The 12487-nt window shown below is 41.1% G+C and overlaps 1 protein-coding gene across 3 annotated transcripts in view; it reads right to left on the bottom strand.

Annotated features, from left to right (window-relative positions):
* Window positions 1-12487, bottom strand: part of MBOAT2 (membrane bound O-acyltransferase domain containing 2) — a 198662-nt gene that overhangs the window by 55219 nt on the left and 130956 nt on the right. For all 3 annotated transcript variants that reach the window (XM_067544805.1, XM_067544808.1, XM_067544807.1), the window contains one exon: window positions 11216-11271. In XM_067544805.1, coding sequence (XP_067400906.1) covers window positions 11216-11271 — 56 coding nt within the window. The remainder of the gene's footprint in view (window positions 1-11215; window positions 11272-12487) is intronic.

The following is a 12487-nucleotide window of genomic DNA, read 5'->3' as shown; positions in this document are numbered from 1 at the left end:
TCCTTAGCCATCACCTCTCTTGAGCAGACCCACATTTTTCTCCCTCCTCACTGGGAGTTTTCCAGGCTACACAGTTCCCTGCCCACAGTGTGATATTTTCAGCAAGCCAGACTGCCTAAACAGGCCAGCATCTGCCCTTTGCTTTCTCTCTAAGAGCTATCAACAGCTGTAATTGCCAACAGTTACAAGTTATCACACAACTCTTTCTAATCAAGCACGTTTATTCTTAAAATGAAAATGAAATCTCTGCAAAGTAAACATATTAAAACAATAAAAGAACCTACACTCACGCTAGTAAGTTTAGCAGAGATCACCCGCCCCACCACTCCAACAAGGGCTCTGGCAGGAGTCAGTCCTTCAACCCCCCAAAGGGGTTTTTCTGTGGTTACAAATTCATAACAGCTTTAGTTCAGAATTAGTCCACATATGAATAGGTTAGTTTTTTCTTTATTACAGCTAGAGCCTTTGATCTTGAGACTCTGGGAATACGTATTCAGTAGACAGTGATCCCCTCCTCATGGTGTAGCTTCAAAAGGCTGGATTTTTGCATAATTGGAAATGGACAATTTGCATTCACCTCCTCTCAGAGGTTCCCCAAGCAAACCACTTAATGTTGTTTGTCCCAAAAGTCCATTCTTGTCTGGCACATTGTTCAATACAGTCCTTTGAATTTCATAACATTTCCCATGGTTCACAGACCATCTCTCCCCAGAGAGAGGTTACATATAACCATAGTCCACGATAATACATTAACTATTCATTTAATACAGTGGGTTTCAACCTCTGGTCCGTGGAACCCTGAGTCCCGAGGGGTATGCACTTCCATTCAATATTTTTTTAGGAGACCACAAATGAACAAAGGTTGAAAACCACTGATTTATTGCAATAGGCCCCAAAACATACTTAACTTAATTCAATAAGGCCTCCCAAAAATATTGCAAGAAATAGCCACATCTGTCACTCTTTGCTGATCCAGCGTAGTTTCTCAGTTCCTCAAAAATCTTGTTAACCTGGGAGATCAGGCCTAAACTCTACATCCAGCAGTACATTATTATGCCATTATACTGCCCAAAACTACTATTCATTACACATTTGATGCACAAAATTGTTACAGTCAGAGACAGATTAAGGCAATCCTGGGCCCTAGATACACCATGATGGGGCCTAGTGCAGTACCGGCCCTGCACTGTGGTCTCATCCCAACTTGGAGTGACAGTGAGGCAGGGTCAACATCATAGACCCATTTAATCCCTTTTACGAGCAACAACGGGGGTTCCTGGACCTTTGGAAAAGCAGGGTTGGTAATACAGAGACCGCCTAATCCAGAGGTACCCAAACTGTGGGGCATGCCCCCTTGGGGGGGAAGGGGCATGGAGGAACATTTTGGGGGGAGGGGGAGTGGGGCCTGGGCCAGCCCCCATAGGGACGTGGCAGGAGCACCACCCAGCCCTGCTCTGCTACAGCTCCATCCCAAGCCTTGGCTATGCTCCTGGCCTGGCCCCGGCCCCGGCCCCTATTCCTCTTCTGGACCCAGACCCATCACCAGCCACAGCCATGGCCCCTGGCTTCCAGCCACGGTCCCGACCACTGCCTCACTCCGAGCCGCAGCTCCAGCCTCGGCCCTGACTGTGGTCCTGCTCCTGGCCCCAGGTGGGCCACAGACGGGGGTAAAGGGGAGCGCCATATCAAAAGTTTGGGGACCATTGCTCTAATCCTACCTCAGTAGCCAACTATATGAGTGCTCATACCCTCCTGCCAAGTACAGTGCCCTCTACTGGTGCTGCTGGCAGGGGCATACCTGAGTAATGGGTCTTGGTGTTAACATCCCACTAAGAAGCCGGGGCAGTTAAAAAATCTCTGGACTATGAGCTCAGGCTGTCTGCAGACTCAGACAGATTCAGTTGCATCACAAACTTAGTTCACATTTGCAAACTCTTCTTTGAAATCATGAGGGCTGGAAATTTACTTTTTAAAATGAAAGCTCAAATTCTGATGTCTCCATGTGACTCTGGGGTTCTAAGAACACATGTGTAGCGTCTATGCCTTAATTCAGCTTTAGTTAAAGTAGGGTCTTTATATCCACTTATATACAAGGTGAAATGCACCAACGGTCTCTGATGAAGCAGAGACCATGAGGTGGAGCAGTCTCTTACAGCCCCATTTCTTTCTTCTTAGCAGACCTGTAAGAATAGCTTATCTTGTTCCTGATCCTTCACACTGGAATGGGCAACTGCCAAAGTCACTTCTCCCCACATCCAAATGAAGAGCTGAAAGGGGTGAGTGGCCTCAAACAGCCCTCACATCACTACTAAATAGGGGAACCAGCCAGGTGGCCCCTCCTCTTTCCCACTGTCACAATCTCATCTCCTCAGACACTGCAGCACAGACTCAGGTACTGCATCGCACAGACCCACACTGGAACAGAGCCCTCAGAGGAGTGGCCTTTCAAAAGTGAGTCTAAATTTCCCTTCTAATTCCACCCAAAGGACTGAACCTACTTTGAATTTATCACAACCAAACCAAAATAAAAATCTGATATGGAAAGATTTTTATACTTGCACCCTTAAACACACACATCAGACTTTTTATGGGAATACTGGTCTTCAAAGTAGTACATATTGCATTTTTGGTCTGACTCATTTTTCCTCAAGACAGAACAACAGGAAGCAGCAGTTAGGCATGTCATAATGGTCTAGTATAGTACAGAACTAACGAATGGGGGGGTGGGGGGGGTGGGGGAGAGAAGCTACCATTGCTCAATGAATGACTCTGATTACACAATGTGCAACATGTCAACAATCAAAACCAAAATGAGAAGGAAATACACACACAGTTATAAGGGCCCCCTCTTGGGAGAGTCCATGCATGTGAAACACGACTCTAACTGTAAATTTATGAGCAGTGACTTAATCATGGCCTGGATGACTGATATCTTGCCCTATCTGTTTCTTCAGACATGCTACATACAATTGCCCTTCAAGAATTCCCACTTCCATCCTCAAAAAAAAAGACATCCCTCTAGCCACCCTCTACCACTGGACTCACCTCTTATCTTTGGCCTTCAGAAGGGTCAGTGGCTTTTCCCTTTTCCCCTACTCAGGCCTAATGGGGGTTTGGCATCCCCATCCACTATCTTCTTTACATCCTGATTGGGTGCCAGATGGCCACTCTTCCCTAATTCCCTCTTACCCTTCCAATCTTTCAGGGAGCCATCAAGCATCTACTTCAGTCTAAAAAAGGGCCTGTGGTGGAAGAAGGAAACAGGAAGTACCTCCCAACCAACACACACTATACAACAGCAACAGGAGGGAATACATACACAACACCTTAAGGTCACAGCATCAGTTCATGGTCAGAGATGCTATAAAATCTTTAGTACAGTGGTCCCTAGCTACTAAACATTAGGGATTATGAAGCTCCTCTTCACCCAATGCAGTTGCTAAGGAATGCCTGAAGGATCATGGGATGTCTCCTCCTGTGTTAGAGCAGTGAGCCACTGCAATGGCAGAATTTTCCCAGTTCCTACAGCATCACAGAGAAGGTGGGATGACACCCCATATCCCCAGAAGTCCATTCCAGAATTAGGGTCGTAGCAACAAACCACATTGGGCATCCCAAAAACCCTGTGATTGAAAAGTAGCTACTAAACACCCCCAAAAGATTTGGTGAAGTTACAAAGATGGTAATCACCCAGTTCCAGAAAGATGGAGCTGGAAGAAGATGACTATCCCAGTCAAAAATAACAACAACTTAGATCCTAGAAAGTTCCCTAGAAAGGGAAGATAACTGTGCAAAAATCAACCCAAGTTAGCAAACCCTCACTGGACTAATGGCCATGGTTTCAGATGAATTCTCAACTCATTTACACAACTCCACTTCAGTGGTCTTGAATTGACTTCACCTACTCATGCACTCATGGCCTCTTCTATCTCCACATTTGGTCAAATGACAAAATGATGGACCTACCACATATCTCAAATAGTCTCTCTTCCCTCAAAAAGAGCCAGTTAGGCAGTTGCTGTGTGGAGACTGCTGCCTATGTCAATTACCATTACTATCTCACTTTTTCTTTGTGCTTCTCATTTGTCTGTCCATATCCACCAGTTGTCTCTTGCCTTAGACTGTAAACTATAACACAGCAATTCTCATTCTTTATCTGTATTTCCATAGCGCTTAACACAATAGGGTCCTGTTCCATGACAGAGGCTCCTATGCACTATTGGAATACAAACAAATCATAATGTGTGTCTAAAATCTGTGTCTAAACTTCTGTTCCTCTTTAGCTACTACACATTTGTTGATGAGTTTGGGTTTATTGTGCAATTTTGTATGTTATATAGAAATTGCAATATATTTAACCACCACATTTATTTTTGCATTCAAACACTTCTAATGGGAGGGTGGTTCATATGTCTCTATGCACCAAAAAAGTAAATACAATCCCACAATGTTATGAATTCCCACAAACTGCCTGTTTTGGCCTTTTTCCATTTGTTGCATGGCTCCTAATACAACATTCAAGTTTGTATTCAAGTGATCCTATTCATGTGGTAAAAGAACCTCAACACCAACCTCGGTCTAGGAATAGAGATCTAAATAGATTACGCCCCAATCCTGCAAACAATTGCACACAGGAATAGTCTCATTGAACTCAATGTGGCTTCACATAGCATGAAATTAAGTATATACATAAGGGCTTTCATGATCAAGACCCAGCTGCTTTTGTTATACCCCTTATTGTTAATACAACAACTGTTTGGCTTCCTCCTACAGTTTCACCCACCTTCCAAAAGTTAGGGTCATTCAGGAATTATCATCCTGATCCCAAAATAGTTGGGATATAAACATAAAGCACTAGTCTGAAAGTCAGGAAAACTGGCTTCTATTCCCATGTCTGGCAGAGACCTGCTATGTGACGTTAGACAAATCATTTAATTCTTCTGTGCCTCAGTTTTCCCATTAGTAAAGTGGGGATCATGATACTTATCCTCCTTTGTAAAAGGATATTGTAACTATTATTAGGTTTTAACTTGGTCATTTCATAATGCACATATTATTTGAAAATATTTTTATCCCCTACAGGAGTTCACATCACCATGACAGTGAAGCCGTCACTGACACATTCAATGTGAGCAACATTGTCCCTCTCCAACATGCGGCTGTTACAGCTGATTTACACAGAGCAGCTTCTCCTTCTAAAACAGTGAACAAAGCACAGCAACAGAAGCTGCATTAAGCACTCCTATCATCTATGGAGCAGTCAGCTTCACTTCCACGACACTACTAGCTTAGAAAATCAAACACTTAATTAGGATTTTGTTTCCTGGTCTTTGATTTCCCATCACTGAAGCATAAAGAGATACGCACCAGCCTCACATTTAGCCTGCTTGAATGTTTTCACCTTTATGTGTTCAAGAAAATCTGGTGGTCAGTCATTCAGAAAAGTCACATTTCTAAAAACATTTCAACATAAGGAAGTGCGGAGATCATATCATAGGCTTAGCCGGAACTAAAAAGAATTTTACTTCGAGGTTTTCAAATGGATCTCCAACTACAATATACTTCCAAAATCCTATTATCCAAACCTCCATGTTATCTAAATTCCTTCCTTGTCCCTATGCTTGGATAATGCGAAGGTTCATAGAATCAGAGAATACTAGGGTTGAAAGGGGCCCCAGGAGGTCATCTAGTCTAACCCCAATCTAATTCAAAGCAGGACCAATCCCGATTAAATCATCTCAGCCAGAGCTTTATCAAGCCAGGCCTTAAAAACCTCGAAGGATGGAGATTCCACCACCTCCCTAGGTGACCCATTCCAGTGCTTCACCACACTCCTAGTGAAAAAGGTTTTCCTAATATCTAACCTAGACTTCCCCCAGTGCATCTTGAGACCATTGCTCCTTGTTCTGTCATCTGCCATCACTGAGAATAGCCTAACTCCATCCTCCCTGGAAAACCTTTCAAGTAGTTGAAGGCCGCTATCAAATCTCTCCTCACTCTTCTCTTCTGCAGACTGAACAAGCCTAGTTCCCTCAGCCTCTCCTCATAAATCATGGGCTCCAGCCCCCTAATCATTTTCGTTACCCTCCGCTGGGCTATCTCCAATTTATCCACATCCTTCCTATAGTGGGGGGCCCCAAAACTGGACACATTACTCCAAATGAGGCCTCACCAATGCCAAACAGAAGGGAATAATCACTTCTCTCGATCTGCTGGCAATGCTCCTACCAATGCAGCCCAATATGCCATTAGACTTCTTGGCCATAAGGGCACACTGTTGACTCATATCCAGCTTCTTGTCCACCGTAACCCCCAAGTCCTGTTCTGCAGAACTGCTGCCTAGCCAGTCAGTCCCCAGTCTGTAGCAGTGCATGGGATTCTTCTGTCCTAAGTGCAGGAGCGTATCTACCACTGCCCCCAGATTAGAGTCATCTGCAAACTTGCTGAAGGTGCAATCCACCCAATCCTCCAGATCATTAATGAAGATGTTGAACAAAACTGGCCCCAGGACCAACTCCTTGGGCATTCCACTTGGTACCGGCTGCAAGAATACTGTGGGAGACCATAAAAAAAGCTTTGCTAAAGTCAAGATATATCCTATTTTGGAAAGAAACATTCTTCAGAACTTAAGTTTAAGATAGTAATGGCTGCTAGAACTATTGCTATAAGTACATTTGATATGGTACCATATCAAAATGTACCATAATTTGGGTGGGCAGCTAGTCAATTTCTCAGTGGCTACAAACCAATGTGAACTATGTTTATGATTTGTTTTTTTCTTGTGCTGTCTCCATAGCTTTTACTGTGCAACTCATTTTTATGAGATGCCATGATTAGACTGTCTAGAATTGGTAAATACAGCTGTTACCTATGTAAATTTATAATCCATTCTCAAATTTCTATAAGCTCTGCGCTTCATTGATGTCATATAGCAATGAGTTCCACAGTTTAACTGGCACTGCATTGTATTGAAAAATATTTGTCTATCAGTTTTCCAACCGCTGCCTTTCACTTTCATTGAACATTCCTTTGTATGTTGGAGGTTTCTTTATTATGACAAAAAGTAAACAGAAAGGCCTGGTTACCATATGTATACACCACCAATTCTCTCTGTATCTCTGCACCTGTATTTACCCAGCCACCACTCCATAATTATTCTTTTCAATGTGCATTACCTTGCATTTGTCAACAATACATTTCTCTTCCACTATGCTCCTATACATACGGTTTTGTTAGGTCATGTCTACACTACAGACTTCTGCCAGTATAGCTATGTCAGTCAGGGCTGTGAAGAGGTATGATCCCTGATAAACTTAGCTATGTTAGCAAAAACCCCTAGTGGAGACACAGTTATACAAGTACAACTGCAGTATATTATTAATTAATTGTATTTCTGTGGCACCTAGGAGTTCTAGTCATAGACCAAGACCCCTAGTCATAGACCCCATTGTACTCGTTGTCAGTGATCCTTCAGAGTTCAATTGTCTTTCATAAAATGATAACCAGTTATCATAGGTGGATCGGCAGGTGGCAAATGAGACCAATCTTGGATCCACAGATCTTGTCACAACTGGGGCAAAGTATTTCCCAATGGAAGGGGTGGATCTGGTTTATTGAGTTGGGCTGCGGCACATTCTTTCCTCTTTTCCCATTTCTCCGTTTCCTGTTGTCTCCACTGAATCTCAGAATCCTGGGATCCTTGCCACAGGGTCCTTTTCCATTTTGGTCAGTCAAGGACTTGTGTTTCCCATGAGTTTATGTCAATGTTGCATTTGTTCATGTTGGCTTTGAGGGTATCTTTGAAGTGCTTTTTTTGCCCAACCCTCGTCTGTTGGCCATGCTCAGTTGTGAGACTGTTAAATGCTTTGGAAATCAATTTTCTGGCATTCGAAGAACATGACCAGCCCAACGGAGTTGTTGGTGGATGATCACAGCTTCAATGCTGGAGGTTTTGAGTTGGGACAGAACACTGATGTTGGTGCATCAGCAATCCCACTTGATTCAGAAGTTCTTGCGGAGGCATTGTTGATGGTATTGTTCAAGAATCTTAAGATGTATACTGTATGTGACCAAGGTTTCAGCACCGTGCAAAAGAGCAGGCATAAAAATGGCCTGGTACACAAGAAGCTTGGTTTGATTCTTAATGTCACAATCTTCTAAGACATGCTTTCTCAAGCATCCAAAAGCTGCACTGGTGTATTGAAGGCGGTGTTCAATTTCCTTTTCAATGTCAGCCTTCTGCAATGGATAGCTTCCAAGGTAAAGGAAGTGCTTGATGTTCTCCAGAGTCTCTTTATTGATCTGAATTACGGGAGCAGGATCCTGGTGCTTTGAAGCCTGTTGGAATACTTTCATTTTCTTAGTGTTGAGCGTGAGGCCGAGTTCCTTGTAGGCCACTGAGAAAGCATCGGCTATTTTTGAAGATCTTCTTTCAAATGGGTGCACAGAGCACAATCATACACATATTGAAGTTCAATGACTGTTTTGGATCGGAGGCAAATGAGGTTGAAGAGCTTGCTGTCCATTTTGTATTGGATGTTAAATCCAGAGTGGAGCTTGTCAGTGATGAGGAGGATGACAGAAAAGAAGATGGAGAAAAGAGCTGGAGCAATGACACAGCCTTACTTAACTGCTGCCTTAACTAGGAAGGCGTCCGTTTTGGATCTATTGTTGAGGAGTGTCACAGACATGTTGTTGTGGAGTTGGAGGATGGCAACAAATTTTGGCAGAAATCCAAATTTAAGGAGAATTTTCCACAGAGCCTCACGATTGATGAAGTTGAATGCTTTTGTGAGGTCGATGAAGGCCATATCCAGAGGTTGATATTGCACCTTTCCTGAAGTTGGCAGGCAATGAAATCATAGACCAGGACCCCACTATGCTAGACACTGTACAAACAGCTTATTTCACACATAGGTGTGATTTTACACCACTAGTACAAAGCACAGCTTCACCAGTATGGCTCAATTCACACTAGGAGTGTTTTCCAATATAATATCCTAGTATCCCAACTTTTAAATACCTTAATGTCAATCGCATGTTAGAAGTTTGTTTCCTGATATTCATTTTAATAGTACAGAGAGAGAACAATTTTTTTACATATATTTGATGCCTCATTTAAAATTACACAACAAAATTACTCACCCCTAAAGAATTTTAATCCGCCATTCTGTCATTTATTTTATATAGGAGATGCTTGTAACAAATCTATCACTGCCATTTTTTGTAGCCACCTTATTAAAATGAAAACATTCTTCTATCTCCCTCATAATGGGCCTTTTGGTACAAAAATGGCAACTGGAATCCATTTATGCAATGTATTGATTGTTTTGTACATTACAGAAATAAGTCGTTTGATATAACTGAGGTCTGTGCCACTGTACAACCCAGATTTCCTATTTTTGTGTGTGTGAAATCAGTCCACTTGAACAGTCACCAGTGTTCCCATACACAAACTGCTCTCAAAGTTGCACTTCCCCTTTCTTTCCAAATGCACAAAAACCCACCACTAGATTCATCTAAGTCTATCTCAAGCAACAAAGAATAAGTATGAATGGAAACACCGTTTCCTAAGCTATTCAAACTTTTAAATAGGGAAGTGTGTCATACCAAAGGTGCAACAGCATGAAGTTTAAGATTTAATCATAATGTGAAAAGTTCTATGCTTATTTACACTACATGCAATCCTGCTAAAGTCAGAGAACCATGGAAGGGGAGCCAGGTTAGAATTTGCCCCTACAAAATTAGCCCCCAGAGGTTTCCTTTTAAAAGAATACACACTAGGCCCCGAGAAAGTGCAAATATAGATGTGACAAATGTAGCAGTGTTCTTTAATAATTATTAATATGGTATCAGGCTCTGTCACTGGTGTGATGTTTCTGTACTGTCAATGGGAATGTATATTTCACCCTCAGGGTATGACAGGACAGCAGAGCCTACTCACCTTGGAAAAGAGGCTCTCTCTAATAGTCAAATAACTTACACCGAAGGGTTGTTAAGAGATAATGCTAGAATGAGTTCCTTAGTGGTTCTTAATATGCTATCCTTGGTGATGGCGGGGAGCAATGAAAGCAGTTTGAATAAGGTGGGTCAGACTGACAGATCCAGACTGAGAATCCCAAAGGGCATGTTTTCACTGCAAAAATAACTTGAGTTATAACTTGAGTCCTGTCAACACTCAAAAACCCTTGAACTCCAGTTCAGTGGTGGTGCTTTCAAAATCAAGTTGGCTGCCCTGAGAGGGGACATAGGCTAAAGTATGAGCTAGCACAATTTGTCATCCACCAGTATGGTACTCTAATGGGGAGCGGCTAGTGCCGCTCAAATATTGCCAATCCTCCAGTGTCTTCCCACAATTCCCTGGGACCATTTTTTTTTTTTTTGCCCTCTACCTATTCCTTGTTTGGGGCTGTAACACTTATATCATTCTTACTTCTCAAACTGACCAAAAAAATCCAACTACCTCAATAAATAACCTGATACCCACCTTCAAGACTCACTTCTATATATTATCACACAGTGGAACAGACAATTCACTTCCTGTCAACTTTTCGCTAACCATTTAAGACATAAAATATAAATATGTAGCCTCTTTGTTCAGGACTAGACATGTTAGTAATATACAACTGACAATTATAGTTCTGTTCCTATTAGACCCAATAAAAATGAAAAGTCAGTGTCTTATACAAGATGATTAAACATGACATAGAACAAAATTGGGAAAAAGAGAAAAAAGTAGAGAAGACAGACTTTATTCTGTTTTTAGTAAAAGTGGTATTTATGTCATGTGAAGTTACAGCAACTAGTTTCAATTCTACCAATTTGTGAATCCAGTGCTGATCTCTGAATTTGGAGATTCTGTTTAGGTAACTGATTAGGGATCCATGCCCCAGCCCAAAAGTGGTTGAGAGCATGGAAGAGAAGGAGGACAATCTTTTGGTAACATGCAGTATCTTCTGCACAAGAAGACTTATTTTCAGAGCTTGCATTCTGTGCAACATGGATTTTGCTGAATTGTTCCTTAGCAAAGAATCAACAATTTAGTTACCAAACAAATCACTCCCACCAGGCCCCCAAAATGTGTAGTGGGCTAGTAAAATTCACAGCACAAACTCATGGTTTAATTTTCTGAACAAAATAAATGGAAGGAAATTTTTTTTTTAAAAATACACCTATGAAAAATTAAAGGTAAAGAATGTAGTTCAAAAAGTCTTACCATCATGAATCTCATAAGCCAAACTAGTGATCTTCTGTGTAATTATCATCATTGGGCTGTTACAAGGGAAAAAATAAAGATATTTTTAATAAGAATATCTATGTTTTCATTTCACATTTAAAATTCAGAAAAGGTTAAATTAGCAATCTCAACTGGAAGACTGCCAATAAAAGAGGACAAAATGTCTAACTGCTGAAGAAGATATGTAGATGTTTCTTGGTCTTACATTTACACAGTGAGGAGAACATATTCTTTACATATAGCAGCTCAGTCCACCGCAGAGCCAAGATCTATAACTGTTCAGGGTTTATGCAGTTTGGTAAAGCAATGCACATATTTTGCTGAATTGGATCCTAAATGTTTAAACAAATAAGAGAAAATGTCCAGGAATTTAACTGAAGAAAATATAAATTCACTTGGGTTTTTATTTATTTATTTTAAGAGGGAGAAGTAAGGGAGAAGGGCACAGAAGAATATTTCTTTGTTATAAATTAGCAACAGCAGCAGTACACACAGGACAATAGGTATCCCTGAAGTGAATATATGGCTGTAATTCACTTAAGAAGCTCTGCTGAAATCACAGTCACAACAAAAGCATCTATTTTCTTTATAATATACAACTAATTTTAAAAAATGGAAGTAATTTATTTGGATGTAATAAAAAAGTAACAAGATATGAAGCAGATGGTAATGTATTTTGGCTACCTAAGGAAATCTTGACATCTAATTTTTCTGTATAAAGATTTTACTGTAAATACATTCTACTGACTTAGCTTTCCTGCCATATGGGAAAGAAAATACAATAAGCTGGAACTTTTAACTTAATAAACCACCTGTCATTTATACGATTGTCTAATGTTTAGAATTTTTATCTCACTGACATGAAAAGCTATTGCAAAGTAGTTCTTAAACCAACAACTTATTATGGAAATGATCAGGTGACCATTCCAAAGCATAAAAACCAAAATGGCTATAATAGGCTAGAAAGAAGGATACAAGTCCCTCTCATTTTCATCTTCTGTAATACCTCTGACCATTTATCTGGCAGAAGATTCTATGCAAAACAGACACCAATAGCATCTCACAAATCTGATGGGGAGAAAGAACACTGTACCACTCTCAACCTTTCCTCGCGAGAGACAGTCTTTGTCTTTGCCACTCTCATCGCTGAGACAAATTCTTTGCATTAGCACCTCAAAAACTTATTTCTTTGTCTGTAAAATTCACATGACAGAGCACACAAGCACTACCTGGTGAACACAAACCTTTCAC

The sequence above is a fragment of the Emydura macquarii genome, unplaced genomic scaffold (genome assembly GCF_026122565.2).
Source record: "Emydura macquarii macquarii isolate MOO-44397 ecotype Brisbane River unplaced genomic scaffold, CSIRO-AGI_Emac_v2 contig_1027, whole genome shotgun sequence".
Taxonomy (NCBI): domain Eukaryota; kingdom Metazoa; phylum Chordata; order Testudines; family Chelidae; genus Emydura; species Emydura macquarii.
This window is presented reverse-complemented; position numbering and strand designations above follow the sequence as displayed.